Genomic DNA, 19,530 nt, shown 5'->3' on the forward strand with positions numbered 1-19,530 from the left:
TCATACTGGATGAAATAAATGGCAATTTAATTTCTGATTAACTCCTTAATGACTTTCCAGATTTGTATATGGTAGAAAGGTTCAGGAAACTGGAATTGGGTAAGTCCCTGCTGGTATTTATAAAAGCTTTTAAAAGTTAAGTTTTGTTTTTATCCATTTGTTGATCCACATTATTAATGTAAAACCCGTAGGGGTTTGCAAACAAACACTTAAGCTTTGGGTGTTGGAGTGATTTAAGTTCTCAGGAGTGCTATTTTTACTTACTGACTTCAGAGTATCACCTCCTTTCTTCCCCTCGCTCATTAAAAAAAAAAAAGTGCAGAATGGTAGCAAATTTCGAAACTTAAGTTAAAGAAAATTAAGATTTTTCAAACTTGGATTAAACCCTTAGTTAAAAGATATGCCGAATATACATTCCACTTTAAAATTTTTATGAAATTGAACATGAAACAAAGATGAATTCCAGCTAAGTCATATTCTTTTAGAATGAACAAGACGTGATGAGATGTTATTAAGATACGACACGCTTATCATCCATAACCAAAAAATTGAATTCCCTGCCTGAAGTTGACTTGGAAAATGATACAAAGTCTACTGCTGCTTTAAAGGACTGTAAGATAACCTTTAAAAAACCTGTCAAAGATTGATAGCACTTATCAATATCCTTAATCTTCAGAACTAATCTATGGAGCCCATTCTATTCAATTTAAATCATATATCCATAATTGCTTTTACTGTGTTTTTTTAAAAGGGGTACTGCTAATAATTTAAGCCATCCTTGAGACAAAATGGGGCTTCCCAGGTGGCACAAGTGGGAGACATGGGTTTGATCCCTGCATTGGGAAGATCCCCTGGAGTAGGAAATCACAACCCACTCCAGTATTCTTGCCTGAAAAATTCCATGGACAAAAGAACTTGATGGGTTACAGTCCATGGAGTCACAAAGAATTGGGCACAACTGAGTATGTAAGCACGTGAGACAAAATAGGTGTAAAGAATTCTTTTTATATCTTGGATGCTTCAGATAATTCTTAAGAACTTAAAATGATTTATGTGTTCCTCCTTAAATGAAACTCTTTTAACATAGCTTCTGACCAGCAAAGAAATGTTCTTAGGCACTGTAAGGTTTATTAATGATGGAGCATGAACCCAGGTTGAAGTATACAATTTGGTATAACTACTGACAGTTAACAAGCACTATCTTATCTGCTGAGAGCAAGAAATGCCTTTACCCCACTAATCCTGAGATTCTTGAGGGAAAACTAATTTCACAAACAACTTTTGAAAGAATCCATATATAATAATAATCCTAAGAACCGCACGTATTCAGGGTATTAGAAAAGATGTTTTCTTTTGTAAGGCATCAATGATTAAATTAATATAATGCATGTCTAATACAAGATGATTAATACTCACAAAACCATGAATCTTTTAACCTTCTCTAGTTCCTGCTACTTTTACCATCTTAAATAATAAAAGAATGCCTCTTGGTCTAATCAACTATGGTTATTAAAAAAAAACTAATTAAAACATCTGAAACTATTAGGCACATCAAAGGTACAGTTTATGCAGTTCAAGGTTCCCTTCTTAAGGGGCAGATGAGTTACCTGGCACATTATACATATGGAACTGTGAAGATCACCCACTAAATTCAACTTTCACATTCTGAGTTAAACTGAAAGACTTATATAGTAAATATTCAAATACACCATATCTTCAGTTACAACTGAATAAGTGTAACATTTTACCAGATAAAAAGCTGGAATTTAAGTATGAGAAACCTTCATACACTGTGCTAGTATTGGTCTCTTCTTTTTAGACAAAAGCCAGTCAGTCAGTCATCAATACTTTCAACACAGCAGTTAGAAGATGAACGTCCAAAACAGGTGACTTGGTTGTAGTCCATAATTTAGCAATTCAATGCCACTGGCATCATAATGCTGTGGAGAACAAGTGTATCTCCATATTTTAGTCAGATTTGTCTTTTTTCTTTCCTGTTAAGGGCACTTTGTTTACAACAGCAGACCCAACAGCTGTAACACCTCCAGCCACAGCAGACACACCCCCTTTCACCAGCCCTATTCCCATGGAAGGCACAGTTGTGACAGCTGTTTTGGTCACCTCCAGACTCTTTCCACCAATCCAAGCCACGCCACCAATGGTGGCGCCAACAGCTCCCTTTGTAACACTGAAGATGCCCCCAGTCACACGGGACAGCATGCCTGGTTGCTGTTGTGGGTGATCTTTCATTGAACCTAATGAGAGAAAATATAAGACAGTCAAATGTAAGTCTTTATAAAAACAGTACAAGTCACTGAGTAGCCTAAGACTTCCTAACAATCAGGAGACTGTATTGATAAGGTCAACCAAATAAACACAAATCTGATCAAGACATTGATCAGATGAACTATTCCCTCAAGGGCATAATTGTACACGTTTTTAAAACATTTTGGTCCAATGTTAAGTCTTAGTATCTATGAGAAGAAATGCTTTAAAGACTTGACAACTTTCATAAAACAGAAAACTATTTTAAGTATTTCCTTGATTTTGTTGCTGTTAATTTTTAAAAAGCTTTGTTTTATATCCTAAAAGCATGAAAAAAAGATAAATATATTTAGCCCTTATTTCCTTGATAGAATTCAGTCATTATTGAAAAAAGCTTCCTCATTTAAAGCACTGGTTCTCAAGGTGTGGTCTGGAACCCCTGAGTATCCCCAGGACTATTTAAGGGGTTACAAACTGCTTTCATAGTAATACTAAAACATCAATATTAACGTGTCTCTTCACTTTCATTCTGCCACCAGTCTACAACAGGATTTTCCAGAAGCTAAATGATGTGCAGTAACACAACAGACTAAACACAGAAGCAACTACGAGAATCTCTCTCTCTTCTATTAATCCAAATATTAAAGAGATTTGCAAAAATTTTAAAACAATGTCAGGAATTCCCTGGTGGTTCAGTGGTTAGGACCCCACCCTTTCAATGCCAAAGGCCTGCATTCATTCCCTTGTTGGGGAACTAAAATCCTGCAAGCCATGGCACTGCCATAAACAAAATGCCACTCTGCTCACAATGTTATTTCTCTTTTTTTGGAAAATAGTTGTATATTTTTCAAAAAATGTGTTACATGGGCCTGCTGAATTCTCTTCACAGTAAAATACTTAGTTTCTGTTTTTACTGTTAATATGGCAAGTATCAACAAAGACACAAGCTCTTTGGAATCCTCAAGTTTTGAAAGTAGAAAGCATCCCAAGGCAAAATAATTGGAGAACCGCTAATTTAAATATATTTGGGTTTCTATTCTATGCGCTCCTTCATAATGTATTTTAAGAGCTAATACTATATGTAAAAACAGGAAAATTATTCATCACTTAAAATCATGTCACCTACATAAAATCTATTTTGTATTGAGAAAACCATAGCTATAGTTAATACTTCCACAGGCTCAGTAATTTTTATAGAAGAGAATATGTGATTTAAGCATCTAGTTTGTAAAAACTCATCATACACTCCCAGAAATGGAACATCAATATGAGAAAGTCAGATTTACTGTCATGAGTTGTTTCTGTTTGTTTAATAGAGGCACTCAAACTGGCATGTAACCCAAACTCCAGCATAAAATGACTAGCAGGAAGACTTCATAAAAATTCACTTCTGCCACTCTCAAATGCACAGAGATCTTTTCTCCTTCATAATCTAGTGACTCAGGCAGCAACAACACATGACCAATGGTGTTTTTATTTTTTTTTAACTTCATGAAAAAATGCTTGGTAACTATAAGTCAGGCTATAACCACTAAAAAGGTATAAGCTCACACAAGAAAGGTAAATTCATGGGTAAATAGGTTCAACTAAGACCACCAAAGCTACTAAAATCGTGGTTAGATAACTGGGAAACCAACAATATTTAAGAGAGAAAAAATTCTGAAAATAGAGTTTCTTTAAATACACAAGGCACAAATTTACTTGAGTAACATTTTCTTCTCATTGTTTGGAGAGTTTACATCATTTCACAAGGAAGAAAGCCTCACTGCTTAGTCAAAATAGCTCACTTATAAAGATACAGCAATAGTTAAATTTATAAAACCAATTTTTTAATTGAAACTATTTGAGTAGTAAGCATAGTTAATATAAATTTTAAAATAGCTAAATAAGAGACTTAAGACACAGGTAAGCATTTGAATATATTATAACATTATGATCAAAAGAATTACATAAGTGGTAATTCTTCTGTAATCAAGGTTAGTAACACTAGGAAAAGGTGGTGGTGGGGGGAATCTTGACTTGAGGATAAAACATGAAAACCTCATGCTGAATACCTCACATGCTAAATTTGGTGTACATGCATTTAATGAAGACAATTTTTCTCCATCAAATCAGACCAATTTTAATATTGTTATCACTGTGCTCTTAATTACCACCATAAAAATTATTCACTTTGCAGACTACTTTTGTTTAACAGGTTGCCAATATAAAGACACTGTTGAGGCTGTTCTCTTCCTTAACAGTCATACTCCTGGATAGCCTTGATCTCTTTCCTGACATCATTCTCACAAGTCCTTATTTACTTTCTCATTGAGCCCTAACTTTTCTTTTCAATACTCCAGAGTTCTAGTCCCTAAAAAATAAAGCAAAGAAAACAGCTAGTTGTTTCTGTGTATAGTCGAAACATTCAGGTGTGCGTTTCGTGTTTCCAAAGATTTTTGAAGTAAAGATAAAAATGATTCCTGATGTCACGATTTTCAAACTAAAAAATAAATTAAGCAAACCCCAAGACCATGTATTAAAAAAGGAAGTTACCTATTATAACATAGTCAATAACAGGAGTTTAACAAATCTCAAGTGCCTCCTGAATTGAGTTTTTGTATTCATGACATCAAAACTAAACCCAGTCCATCCTTCCTCTGTACCCCACCCAATTCTTTATAAATGAAAGGATACTCTACTTGTGAAATGGTCTTAGAATAAAAGAGTAGCAGAAAAATAGATCTTAAACAATAAAACAGTTACATAGTGTCCCTATTCATAATATCTGTGCTTTCTTATTAAAAAAATATTTAAGTATTTTTGGAACACATTTGCTGACAAAACAGGTTGTTACTTTAAATTTAATAAAGACAATCTGAACTTTAATTCACTAGGACGTTTTTTCTTTCTTAGTGCTATTGATGTGTACTTACCTTCTGGTGGCTCATCGCTAAGGTATGATGGGATTTCTTGATTTTTATCTGTCTGATTCATGATCACCTAAAAAACACACACATCTCAATTTCAACCTCCGAAACTACTCTTATCATATGCTTATTAACACTTAATCAACTTTATTAAGTTGATAAACAACATTTTACTTATTTATTATTATTTTGGCCAAGCTATGCGGCCAGGCATTAAACTGAGACCGCGACAATGAAAGCACAGAATCCTAACCACCAACCAGGGAACTCCTGATAAACAACATTTTAAAACATCCATAACAAGACTACTTCACCTGTTTGTCTCCTACTTTGTGGTGCTGAGAAATACTTAAAATTACTGGTTGAAAACATAAATTTTAAATCAAGCAAAGATTGGCAGGCACAATACAGGCTCTATGTTGTACTACACAAACTTAAATTGAAAACTTAAATTGAAACTTAATTGAAACTTAGTTGAAAACTTAAATTGAAACTTAAATTGAAAATTACTAATTGAAATAAAGTTGAAAGGTGGGAGTCAGCAGACAAAAATGTTAAGTGCTTCCTCCTACAGAATATTTCATTTTTTAAAATATAAATTTATTTATTTAAATTGGAGGCTAATTACTTTACTATATTGGTTTTTTGTTGTTGTTGTTGTTGTTGTTTATTCTATTTTTTTAAATTTTATTTTTACTTTATTTTACAATACTGTATTGGTTTTGCCATACATTGACATGAATCCACCTCAGGTGTACATGTGTTCCCCATCCTGAACCCCCCCACCCCCCAAAAAATAATAAAGTAGAAAACTGTTGAATAATACACATTATAATACCACTTAAGTAAAATTTTAAACAAAAACAATATATTATTTTACATATATAACATATATAGCATAAGTATAAAAGTACAGACCTGACAGGTAAATAGGATAGTGATTACTTCTTGGGCAGAAAGACACTAGGAAAACTGAACACCTTTCATCATAATATATAAACTTCAACTGGATATTTGTTCAAGGTGAGGGACAAATATTAGCCATGAAAGACATTCTTGGAAAAACTAGGGAAAGTTTAATATGGACTGAATGCTAGATAATTCCATCACGTTACTGTTAATTTTTTGAGATGATGTTTTTATTACTTAGACAATAAATCTTAATAATAAATCTTACATGATGCATACTAAAATATATATATATATTTTATTTTACAACAGACCTAAAGAAAAACCTATGTTTAGTTGCCAAGTCATGTCTGACTCTGCAACCCCATAGACTGCCGCATGCCAGGCTTCCCAGTCCCTCAGTATCTCCCGGAGTTTGCTCAAACTCATGTCCATTGAGTTGATGATGCCATCTAATCATCTCATTCTCTGGTACCCCCTTCTTCTCCTGCCCTCAATCTTTCCCAGTATCAAAGTCTTTTCCAGTGAGTCAGCTCTTCCCATCAGGTGGCCAAAGTATTGGAGCTTCAGCTTCAGCATCAGTCCTTCCAATGAATATTCAGAGTTGACTTCTTTTAGGATTGACTGGCTTGGTCTCTTTGATGTCCAAGGGACTCTCAAGAGTCTCCTCCAACACCACAGTTCAAAAGCATCCATCATCCTTCAGCGCTCAGCCTTCTTTATGGTTCAATTGTCATATCCATACATGACTAGTGGAAAAACTACCCTTAACTAGACAAACATTTGTCAACAAAGTGATGTCTCTGCTTTTTAATATGCTGTCTAGGTTTGTCATAGCTTTTCTTTCAAGGAGCAAGTGTCTTTTAATTTCATGGCTGCAGTCACTGTCCACAGTGATTTTGGAGTCCAAGAAAATAAAGTCTGTCACTGTTTCCATTGCTTCCCCATCTGTTTGCCATGAAGTGATGGAACCAGATGACATGATCTTAGTTTTCTGAATGTTGAGTTTTAAGCCAGCTTTTTCACTCTCCTAATTCACTCTCATCAAGAGGCTCTTTAGTTCCTCTTCACTTTCTGCATATCTGAGGTTATTTATATTTCTCCCAGCACTCTTGATTCCAGCCTGTGATTCATCCAGCCTGGCATTTCACATGCTGTACTCTGCATATAAAGTTAAATAAGCAGGGTGACAATATACAGCCTGACTCCTTTCCCAATTTTGTACCAGTCTGTTGTTCTATGTGAGTTTTTTAACTGTTGCTTCTTGACCTACATAGAGTTTTCTCAGGAGACTGGCAGGTGGTCTGGTATTCCTATCTCTTTAAGAATTTTCCAGTTTGTAGTGATCCACACAGTCAAAGGTTTAAAGTAGTCAATGAAGCAGAAGTAGATGTTTTTCTGGAATTCCTTTGCTCTATGATCCAACACATGTTGGCAATTTGATCTCTGGTTCCTCTGCTTTTTCTAAATCCAGCTTATACCTCTGGAAGTACATCTGGTATTCTCTACAGAATACTGGTTAACTATCATTTATTTCACAAGAGACTTAAAGAAAAACTATACTATGAACTAAAAAAAAAATTCTACCTGAATAATTTCATAAAAACATGACATTCTTCTATAGAGATGACAGTACCAATCTGAATCACTTAGAGGAGGATTTTGATTACTTTGTATTGTTATCAGAGCTCTTATAAACAGAAGTGTTCACTAGCAAACTAATTCAAAATCTACTATTAAAAAACACATTATACTATGATTATGTCTAAGTACAAGTAATAAGGGAAACTAAGAAATAAAATAAGCTATGTTGGGATGAAAAACAAACTTTCTTTGCCCAATTTTCTTTACTATCTTAAAATATTTGCTTTAATATTCACTTGACTAAGTAAAGATTTAAAAAAGACTAGTATAAAAGCTTTCTTGCTTGGCCAGAAAACTAGGGTTGTGACCTCAGTACTCAAATAAGTATTTACTAATCATAAAACTATAGAGCCTAAATTATTAAATCTGTAAATACACAATAGAGATTTTAAAGAATATTATAAAATCCTACCATCTGCAAAACATGCATGAACTTTGAGGATATTATTTTAAGTGAAATAAGTCAGAGAAAGACAAACAGTATATAATCTCAATTATATATGAAATCTAAAAAAGCCAAACTTAAAGATAAGGTGATGACATGGGGCTAGGGGTGTAGAGTTGGGGAAATAACATGTTGGTCAAAGGGTACAAACTTTCCATTATAAGAGGAATAAGTTCTGAGGATCTAATGTACAGCATGATGACTACAGTTAACAATACTGTAATGTATGCTTAAAAGTTGCTAATAGATTTTAAAAAGTTCTCACCATAGTAACAACAACAAAAGTAATTATATGAGTTAAGGATGTGTTAACTAACCTTAAACTGATAAACATTTTGCAATATATGTGTATCACATTATACACCTAGACTTACACAATGCGGTATGTCAATTATATCTCAAGAAAGCTAGGAAAAAATAATATTGTGAAAACAGTATACTTTAATATGCTGATTGACAGACTGAGTACCTACTATGTGTCATGTTTTATGCATGGGATATAGCTGTGATCAATACAGACCAAAACTCCATCATGAACATCCCATATTGTCTAGTGGGAAAGAATAAATATGCAAAGAATATACTGTATATTGGGACTTCACTGGTGGCTCAAACAGTGAAGAATCTGCCTGCAACGCAGGAGAACCAGGTTGAATCCCTGAATTAGGAAGATCCCCTGGAGAAGGGAGTGGCTACCCACTCCAGTATTCTTGCCTGGAGAATTCCAGACAGAGGAGCCTGGAGAGCTACAGTCCATGGGAGGGCAAAGAGTCAGACACGACTGAGCAACTTTCAGTTTCATACTGTGTATCATATAATGTTAACTGCTGTGGAAAAAAAAGATGAAGGGGAGAGGATGTAATATTTTAACTGGGAGAGTCTTTGAAGGCCTCATTGTGGTGACATCCCAAAGGAGCTAAGGACAAAAGGTACTTCAGTCAAGTGCCCTCAAGGCAGAAAAAACAATAAAAGCAAAGGTCCTTAAGTAGGAGCTTACCACAAACAGGAAGGAACAGCCAGAAAAATGTGGCGGGGGCTGCAGCAAAACGCAGTAGGAGAGGAGGTCAGAGTGAGGTATGGGTGACACAGTCCCTTACAGGCCAGAGAGGTGATTATCTCGTAACTCTGAGATGGGGAGCCAGAGAAAGGAGCTGACCAGGGAGGTCATGTGTCCTGAGTTACCCTTTTTAGAGATCATTCTGGCTGTGTGGGGAGAACAAGCGAACAGAAATGAGCACAGAAAGACCTATCAGTCTCAACCTAGGGTTTTCAGGGTTTACACGTACTGCAGTGTTTATCAGGACTAATGTTAAGTGATCAGAGGAGGGTCAGGGAAGTTCCCTTTTCCTTTATGACTCCTATTGCTTTTAGGCACCAGTTGATCAAATAAAAAGTCATTCATATTTCCTTCCGTATGTCAATAAGCCAGGCAAAACACACTGACGGCAAATGGTGCTAGAGGTAGCAGTCTGAGAGGTGAGACTTTTCAAAGGTAATTTAACTTAATTCAACTTGAACTGTCTTTAAAACCTAAAGGGTGTGTAACTGTACCCTTAGCATTCAGCAGCATACATCCTGTGCTTAAATAAGTAATTTTTAGTTGCTCTAATTAAAAGTCTGACTCAGACCACAGATCAAGCGCACCTCATCTTATGCTGGTCTCGTCAACTTAATGTATTTCATACACACTTAAGATTTTAAAAGTAACACTGAAGATATGTAACCTCTGACAACAACAACAATTAAATATCTGAAAGAGTAGCAGCTGATGCATTACTAGGAGTTCCTGACTGATTTGCTTTCATTTTGAAACTTTAAGCCAGAAAGTTAAATTTATTTTCATTCTCATTTTTATATTTATTTAACTCATTGTCATGTTAAGATTATAAGAATTATACAGCACAGTGTTTAAAGTTTTGGGATCAGAGAACCTGCATTTGAATTCCACCTTGACTATATAAACTATATGACTGAGGACAAATAACTTCTCCAGATCCTTGCTGTTCAGGAAACAGAAATTAAAGATATTCTAACCCTCACTCTCAGAATACTACTTAACAACTGAAAACAAAAATATGCAGAAACTCCTGGCAGAATGGCCAGGAGTGTGTGTGCCCCTTCTTGAGAAATAACTATTTTGGAGCCACTTTCTTCCCCATTGTTGTAGTCACTTCAGTCCTGTCCGACTCTTTGTGACCCCATGGGCTGTAGCCCACCAGGTTCTCCTCTGTCCACGGGATTTCCCAGGCAAGAATACTGGAGGGGGGTGCCATTTCCTTCTCCAGGGGATCTTGGACTTGAACCCATATCTCCTGCATTGCAGGTGGATTCTTTACCACTGAGTTACCTGGGATCCCCACTTTCTTCCCCACTGAACTGTTAATTCCAAAAGGAAAGACACTTTGTCTGCCTTACTCAGCACTAAACCCAGTATCTGTATACCAGGAGATCATTTGGGTGATTAAGTAATTAACAGATGTCACAATATTCTGTACAGAAATACAGGGATATTATAAACACATACACCTTTCATATTTTAGCTGGAGTTATAAAACAGACATGCTAGTAACTACATACATTTCTGCTTTTCTGTATATATCCCACAAATTCCTACCAAAATCTTGCCTTTTCCTCCTAATACAGAATCCCTTTTAAAAAAACAAAATGTAACTTCTTCACATTTATCTACCTGGTAGCTTAAAAAAGAAAAAGACCATCATTTTAAAAGATCAGAGCTGTTGTATTCTATGATAGCATAAAAGATGTATGCAAATTCATCTAAATACTATTAAGTGAGTTTACTCTCCTGCCAACAGGCAATGAGGAGCCATCAGCCAAGTAATACTGTCAGATCTGTATTTTAAGAAGCTAACTAAACCAAGATCAGATGGAAGGACAGAGATTAAATACAGCAAGTGGCTACTTTATAGTCTAATGAGATGGAACAGCAACCTGAACTCTTGTCAATTGTTCTTGTCTAAATAAATATTTAGACCAAAACCCCAGAAGTCACCCTTGATTTCCTTTTTAACATTCCCATCATATCGTTGGTAAATTCCGTTGCCTGAATAAGGCCAAGATACAACTACTACACATCACCTCTCCTGCTACCACTTTTAACTAACCCATCACGATCTCTTATTTGGACAACTACAAAGTCTCTTAACCGGCCTCCAAGCTTCTATCTTTGCTCTTCCTTCAGTCTAGCCATGTCATACTCTGCTTAAAACCTTCCAGCTGCTTCCTATTTTGCTCAGAATATAATCCAGAGTCCTTTCCTTCGCCTTTGAGGGTCAGCATCAAATACCCTGATATCATCCCCTACCATTCTGTTTCTTGCTCACTCCAGCCTGACAACATAGGCTTCTTTGCTCATCTTTTCCTGAAAGGCTCTTCCCCAATACATGTACATGGCTTGATTCCTTACTTCCTTCAGGTCTGTGCAAATGTCCCCTTCTCAGAGGTCTTCCCTGACTACCTTAAAACAGATTAGCACCCTCCTAACTCCTTTCCCTACCATTTCCATCTAACACTGCTCTATTTTCTTCATTGCTTTTACTGTCACTTGGTATACGTGTTTATTCTGTGTCTCTCCCAATTAGAATGAAAGCTATTGTAACAAAGCCTAGTGTTGTCACTGCTTCATTCCCAGAGCCTTAATCAATGCCTTAGTAAGTGGACACTCAAATACTGGAATTTTTTGTGTGAAGTAGAACATAACTTGGGTGTTAATGTGAGACAGAAGGAGAATATAGGATATAAAATTTCTAGTGTGAGAAACAAAACAGAAATGATGAAGACAGGGGACAGAAGAGAGAAAACGAATGCGGAGAGAGATGGACTTTTTTTTTTAATGTTTATTTTATTGCAATAAGAACACTTACCATGAGATCGCCCCTTTAATTAAGTGTACACTGACTGTTGACTATGATCTGTTCCTGAACAGCTATTTGAGATACCTTCAGTGCATCAATAGGAGACATTTAGCAGTCAATTGGACTTAAAGGGCCTGAAACTTAGCATGAAGTCTGAGTTAGAACTGAGGTCCTAAGAATGGTCTGAAGTGACAGCTAAAGTTGCACGGGGTAAGTGGTATGACTAAGGAAAAGTGCAGTAAGAGAGTAGACTGATAAGCTTAATTGGACTGTTCATATTTAAGAAGTGAGCAAAAGAGAAGCCAGCAAAAATAAAATATACCTAAAGATAGTCAAAGTAGTCTCATGGATAGCAAGAGATGAATTTATAAGCTTCCTAAAGATATATACAATGAGACATTAAAATCATTTATGAAGATCAAATACTATGGGGGACTGTTAATGTTCTATTTAGAGGATATAAAAGGCATATATCACACGATACTATTTTTTTCAAGTGCACATAAAAGACTGAAGGTAAATATGCACACTAAGTTGCTTCAGTCATGTCCAACTTTGCAACCCTATGGACTGTAGCCTGCCAGGCTCCTCTGTCCATGGGATTCTCCAGGCAAGAATACTGGAGTCTGGTTGTCATTTCCTCCTCCAGGGGATCTTCCTGACCCAGGGATCAAACCTGCATTTCTTGCATCTCCTGCATTGACAGGCGGGTTCTTTACCACTAGTGCCACCTGGGAAGCTCCAAAGTGCTAATAAAGATTGCCACTAGGGGATAGAAATTATATATATGGTGAGGAGGAAGAGATACATGGTATTTCTATATATATAGAGAGATATATACTTAACATCTATATTTTAGTTTTCTACCATAAACATGTATTGATTTTGTAATTAAAGAAAATTATATTTTTAAGTCTTAGAAATCAGTGATATTCACAAAGGATATTTTTAAAGATGACACAGTTCATCTATATAGCTATTGTAACTAATAGGTTTTTATCCTTAAATCAAGTTGATCATTTTAAAAAGCAATGTTCCTGAATCACAAAATGCTGACTTGAAGAAAATGACATCACTGAGTTTTATTCATGGTTTTGTTCCCTTCCCCTCCCCAACCCCAGTCCTGACAGCACACCAAGACCTTCACTCTTATAGCTCTTTTCCCTGATTTGCAATTTGAAAATCTTATGTATAATTCTTACCATCTTATAGTACATATTTTGGCTGTAAGCCGAAACACAGTATTTGTGGAATAAATGGAAAAAAAAACTGTAATTTGTATCCATACTGCCTTTGAGCATCATAAGAAAATACACATACCAATACATGATCCAAATTTCTGGTTTTTAAAAAAAAAACTTTCAGCTGGATTCATGCTCTTCAGATGTACCTCCTGAAGAATAGGCACTGGTATGCCAGGGGCTTCAAGAACCACAGGAGAGATATAATGCATAAATTCTACTATACAGTAATTCAAAGTAGTTTTATTTTTAAATATACACTAACTAAAAAGTTAAAAGTGCTTGGGAATTTTTTAAGATAACCAGACTTTCAATAAAGGTCATTCTTGCCTGGAGCTTCTTTCAGGGTAGGTTGTTGTTTAGTCACTAAGCCGTGTCCAACTCATCCTCTGCTGCCGCCACCTCCTTTTGCCTTCAATCTTTCCCAGCATCAGGATCTTCAGAGTATAATTTACCAGCTCTTTTCCCTGCCCAACCACACTCCACCTCCCCTTAGTTTACCCCATTCTTAAATTACATTTACACTTACATTTACTAGTGTTATCAATAGTTACAAACAGGATTATCAATAAACAATGCAAAGTCTAGAGTTGTGCAGGCCAGAACCTGGCTATCTAGACTGAAACAACTTCACTTTGAAAGCCCTGCTGCTGCTGCTGCTAAGTCGCTTCAGTCGTGTCCGACTCTGTGCGACCCCACAGACGGCAACCCTAAGACGCCACAAAGATTGATTTTTGTTTTGTATATATATATATATTTAATGTCTAATTTCTTGTACGTCACTCATATTAACAGCAAGTATGTATTATTAAAATTACTACAGAACACTTTAGGGTAGTAAAAATTGTGTAAAAGCTTTTTAAGTATATTTAAGTATATGGAATATATTTTTCTGAACCCAAGACACCAATTTTCCTTATAAAGGTATTTTTGCTAAAATCCTTAACTATCTGTCATACCATGTTTACTTTTTACTCACATAAACCATTCCCAACTTCTACACACATATATGTGCCAAACTTCTGGTGGTATTACCTCTTCATGAATATTATCACTTCATCACTAGGAGAAATACTTTTTATATTACCATCCTGGTCATTATCATCATTACACTTTTATCTCTTAAATATGGAATTGTGAAGACAAATACACCCTTAATACTCTAAAACTGGAAGAGGTAAATAATCTACTTAATAAAATTTTAAAGTATACACATGAAGACAAATAACAACTGACAATGAAAGTACTGAAAAGACCATTTTAAAATATTACCCTTAAACAACATTATTAAATTCTATGCAAACCATCAGCCCTAAATTCAACATATACTTGGGTCCCTGCTATGTGCCAGGTACTCTGCTAGGCACTCAAGGTTTCAGTGTGAGTGTGATTAAACAACAGAGGACTACTCTAAGAGTTTACAATCCAGTGGTTATATACTTTACCATCATTTATTTAATTTCATTCAAAAACCAAAAAAAGGCTGCTCTATAGGAACTCATATTGCACACAAATTTCTTTTTTAAAAAATGTACTTTCCTAAGAAAGGCAATAAAGACAGAAAACAGCCTTTAGATCAGGATAAATAATTTAACTTACTCTAAGGACATAAATCAGTTTTACCATGTGGTCCTGACATGTGAATAAACAATTATAGTACCAGCTAAAACTGGTCATAAGTATGTTTTTTTAAGAAACTCTGAAATGTGAAAGAGTTCTTTACTGTAGACTGCAATTCATCTGCAGTTCCTTTAAGCATTATAGGCCACGGAGAAATAATTCTTGTCCAGTACAACAGTATCATAGATATAACAGCTGGCAAATACATTGAGCAAGATTTATAACAACACTGTTCTCTAGAGGGTAATTTCTTCCAATAATAGAAATAAGTAAACAAATGCCTCTATGAACCCCCTCCCTTTTTTAAAAGAAAACAAATCAGTGTTGTTTACAGATGTCTGTAATATATATAAAATTTTTGTTAATAATGAAAATCTGAAAATAGTACTCAAATGTGCCTAAGGCTCCACACCCCTGTGTACCAAGGGAAGTTAAAGAGCACTAACAAACTGTATATGAAGCACAACTACAAAATACAGTGCACGATGTTTACCTCCAAAGACACTTCACAAATTTCTTACTAAACAGTAAGTGCCAATTTCCCTATAAGAAAAAGACTATAAATCAATTAGCTAAATTATTCTACATATTTTAATATATGTAGAAACTCTGCCACGTTCTCACTCCTATGCTTTAGCTTCTTTGCCAAATAACTACAAGGAGTTTAAAATATGTATTTATACAGAGCTTTAGCCCACATACACCAACAAACAGTGTATATTAAACACCAGCTTACTGTTTTTAGGCTTCTCTAGTTAACCAGCTCTCTCCTCAACAGGCTCCTTTTAAAAATGGTCCCTGCCCATTAAATCAACAGCAAGTGAACTGCAGGAAATGCACTGAATGTGTCAGGAAAGAAAAAGAAATCTGCCAGGAAAACTTACACCTAGTGACAAGTAACAACTGACAGTACTGAAAGGGCAATTTTTGAGTGCTGCTCTTAAATGAAACATTAACCAGAATTACAATAACCTATCAAACCAAATAACCAGCACACCAGTCATTTTCACTAAATTATACTTCATTAGTTCAACAGATATCTGTGTCCCTGCTATGTGTCAGACACTGTGTTAGATACTGAAGGTTTATTCTGAACAAGCATGTCAAAGCGCTCCTTTCAGGGTGTTTATGTATAATCCAGTAAGGTACCTTCAGGAAGTAGCATAACAACAATTCAATGACTAAAACAAGAAAAAGATAAAGATTTTCCTGGAGTTAAAAAAGAACCACACACAAGATCTAACAATGTTCTCTACATAATGGCATATTTTTCCTGCACTTGCTTTCTAGTGTACGTTATAACAAAGACTAAAAAAATGAAAGTGAAAAAAAATAAAACAGGATGCATATAAGTTTATTAAAAGTTACTTCCTTCTTACTTTAAGAAAACAGACAGGGGTACACACACTCAGACATACCTGTTGATGTTATATCAATATTCCTGGGGAACTCTTTAGAGCACCCACACCAGTTTTAAAGGTTAAACAACAAACAGCAAATAATCACAGATAGTAAATAAAGTGTTTTCATTTGGAATTAGCAGAAGTGTTCACAAGGGCAGAATAAATCAAATAAACTCTCCTCCTTCCCTGGGTGTTTCTAAATCTTTCCCAATGGCCCCTTCCCCCGCCCCGCCATCCTCCCCCCCGCCGCATCCCTCTGGGCACTAGCAAGTCCTTTTTTTTTTTTTTTTTTTTTTTCTTTAGCAGAGGGAGTGACGTGGCAGGAGAGGCAGAAAATGACCCTGAAGGAGCCCTGGCTGAGGCTGAGCTCAGCACCTCCTCCCTCCGCTCCACGTTGTACACCCAGCAAACCCCACTCCCACAGAGTTCCAGAATTTCTGTCTTCTAACATATAAGAGGCGATCTGCTTAGGAGAGAGGAAGTGATCATAGGTGGGAGCTTGGGGATCAGTTTTGAGGTGCGTGTGCATAGCAGGCATGGTTTTTATGTAGACTCAGGAGGCACTGATGGCACTTATGGGTGCTCCAGCGGTCCCCAGTCATCCCCCGGGGCCGTCAGCACCTCCGTCCATCGCTTCACTTTCAAGCTCAGGTTAGGCGTGGGGGCAGAGCTACCTGGGAAGAGCACTGGGAATGTCCACTGGGGACCAAGTCTCGTGCGGTTGAACCCAAGAGAACAGTTTATCAACAGGTTAGGAGTGAGCGGGGCGGGGAAGCACGCAGCCCCCTCTGCCGCATCCCTCTCCTCTCCCAGGCTGCTGACATCCTCCCACCCCCCCATTTTTCCGGCCTGACACCCCAGGAGATAAGAAGTCAGGAGGAAGCGTCCAATAAGGGTCCCAATCTCAAACCACGGCGGGGGAGTCAGAAACGAGTAAAGGGGTGGGGGTGGGGGGGTAACCCCGCCAGCTAACCTCCACCAGCCCGCAACACGGTCCCGCCCCTCCCCCTTCCCCGTTCAGCAACCCCTCGCCACCACCACCACCAAAAAAGGCTCCCGGCAGCCAAGCCTGGGCAGGGAGGCAGTGAGGTGCAGAAAAGCTAACGGAAAAAGGCAACAGAGGGCAGGAAGCCGGAACGGCGCCCCCTACCCTCCCTGACCGACTTACCGCTGGGTCGAGGGCCGGCGCCGGGGCCGGGCGGAGGAGCGGGCAGCACCGAGGAAGGGCGAGGCGGCCTGAGCGGTGGGCACAGCCTCGGGCAGTCGCAGGCTCCGGAGACGCCTCCTCCGGCTCTGGAGCCAGAAGACACGGTTTGCGACGGCGGCCTCTGGCTGCGGACGTGGCGCCGACGCGACCCGCCCCCTCCACCGCCTCCTCAGCTCCCGCCTCCTCCTACGGCTCGCGCTCCAACGCGCACGCGCACCCGGGGCCCCTCCCGCGCCCACCGGGCACACGCCCACCCGTTTCTCGAACTACCCAGCCCTCCCAGCAGCCCCCAGCCGGTCGCCTCCCGACGTGCGCACGCGCGCCGCTCCTCAGCTTCAGGCCTACTCCCGCCCCTTCTCCCGCTGGGTGCAACCGCGAGAACCCCTGGCTGGTCTCCGCGCGCTTCCCCCTGGCCCGCCCCCTTCCCTGCTGCCGTCCAATCAGATCGGGCGAGGGGCGCGGAGCGCTAGGAACGCGTAGTCGGCTGCTCTGCGGCCCTACAGCCAACGCCTGCGGCCCTGCGAAGGTTCAGTTCCGCCGCGGATAACGGTCGCTCTGAATTCCGAACCTTCGCCCTAGGGAATATGGGACGGTTGCCAGTTTCTCCAATCCTTGGCCCGGGGCCTCGACGTCCCCTTACCTGCTTTCCCTCAGGAGGGTGAATGAGCTGGGCCTGCTCTCAGCCTTTCACCCTGGGGGCTCCCTGTGAGCCTCTATTTACTCTCCAGGTGACAGGGGTGACGACAGAGACGCTGCTCCTTTATTATTTTTTGTTGTTGAGAGACATTGCTCATTTATTATTGTCACTGTTTTTGTTATTTTTATTTGAAATCTCTGCCCGTAGAATTGATCATGGGAGAACTCGGCTTCGCCGCGGTCACCCACCACTTACCGCATTACCGAGGGCTCGCCAGAAGCTGGAAATTGACAGGAGAGTGGGTGTTCAGTAATGAAGCGAGAAAAGTGAAAGTGAAATCGTTCAGTCGTGTCCGACTCTTTGCGACCCTATGGACTGTAGTCTACCAGGCTCCTCCGTCCATGGGATTTTCCAGGCAAGAATACTGGAGTGGGTTGCCATTTCCTTCCCCATGAGATCTTCCCAACCCAGGGACTGAACCCCAGTCTCCCGCATTGTAGGCGGGCACTTTACCGGCTGAGCCACCAGGGACGTGAGTTGAAAATTAGAACACCCGGCTTCGTGCCCCTCTCTCGCCACCTGCCACCTGGCGCGGCGCCCCTTGCGGTCTCCTGGCTCTGGTCGAGGCCCTGCTCGCTGTTCTGGAAGGTGTTGAGGGTAGCAGTGAGAGGACAGAGTCTGCACCTAAGCTCCTGGTCAGGTGAGGCGTCTCTGCGCTGCACAGTGAGGGCCGCGACATCCACCGCACGGGTGGTTATCAGGAGGAAAGGGTACCGAATTGGATAAACGGTATCTATTAACTTTTCCTTTCCTCTTTCCACACCTATGAAATGATAATGACAGTAAGTCCATCAGGGGTTTTTCGAGAGAGAAAAGAGATGGTGGATGTGAAAGGGGTTTATAAACTGAATTCCTGTCTAGGTATGAAATCTTTCACAGTTTGGTTAGCAAGACAAAATACACTAATGTGTGTTTCAGTTCAGTTGAGTCACTCAGTCGCATACAACACTTTGCGACCCCATGGACTGAAGCCTACCAGGGTTCCCTGACCATCACCAACTGCCGGAAGTTGCTCAAACTCATGTCCTTCGAGTGGGTGATGCCATCCAACCATCTCATCCTCTGTCGTCCACTTCTACCTTCACTCTTTCCCAGCATCAGGATATTTTCCAGTGAGTCAGTTCTTTGCATCAGGTGGCCAAAGTATTGGAGCTTCAGCTTCAACATCAGTCCTTCCAATGAATATTCAGGACTGATTTCCTTTAGGATTGGCTGATGTAATCTCACAGTCCAAGCTCTGAAGAGTCTTCTCCAGCACCACAATTTGAAAGCATCGATCTGTGTCTAAGAAATATCTAATAACCTCACAAAGTGT

General features: G+C 38.8%; 1 protein-coding gene across 1 annotated transcript; it reads right to left on the reverse strand.

Annotated features, from left to right (window-relative positions):
* Window positions 1-414: 414 nt before the first annotated feature.
* On the reverse strand, window positions 415-17,717 carry TMEM263 (transmembrane protein 263). Its single transcript, XM_040234805.1, has 3 exons — window positions 17,480-17,717; window positions 5,181-5,247; window positions 415-2,255 (listed from the first exon to the last, which is right to left on the reverse strand). The coding sequence occupies exons 2-3, from the start codon at window positions 5,239-5,241 to the stop codon at window positions 1,969-1,971; spliced, it is 348 nt and encodes a 115-aa protein (XP_040090739.1). The 5' UTR covers window positions 5,242-5,247; window positions 17,480-17,717; the 3' UTR covers window positions 415-1,968.
* Window positions 17,718-19,530: the final 1,813 nt, after the last annotated feature.

The sequence above is a fragment of the Oryx dammah genome, unplaced genomic scaffold (genome assembly GCF_014754425.2).
Source record: "Oryx dammah isolate SB20612 unplaced genomic scaffold, SCBI_Odam_1.1 HiC_scaffold_29, whole genome shotgun sequence".
Taxonomy (NCBI): Eukaryota; Metazoa; Chordata; class Mammalia; order Artiodactyla; family Bovidae; genus Oryx; species Oryx dammah.

Excerpts from the sequence above, each read along its gene's own strand:
- TMEM263 (XM_040234805.1), bottom strand. The coding sequence starts at position 5,241 with ATGAATCAGACAGATAAAAATCAAGAAATCCCATCATACCTTAGCGAT. Across the intron at positions 2,256-5,180 it reads TAGCGATGAGCCACCAGAAG|GTTCAATGAAAGATCACCCA; the intron begins GTAAGTACACAT and ends TTCTCTCATTAG.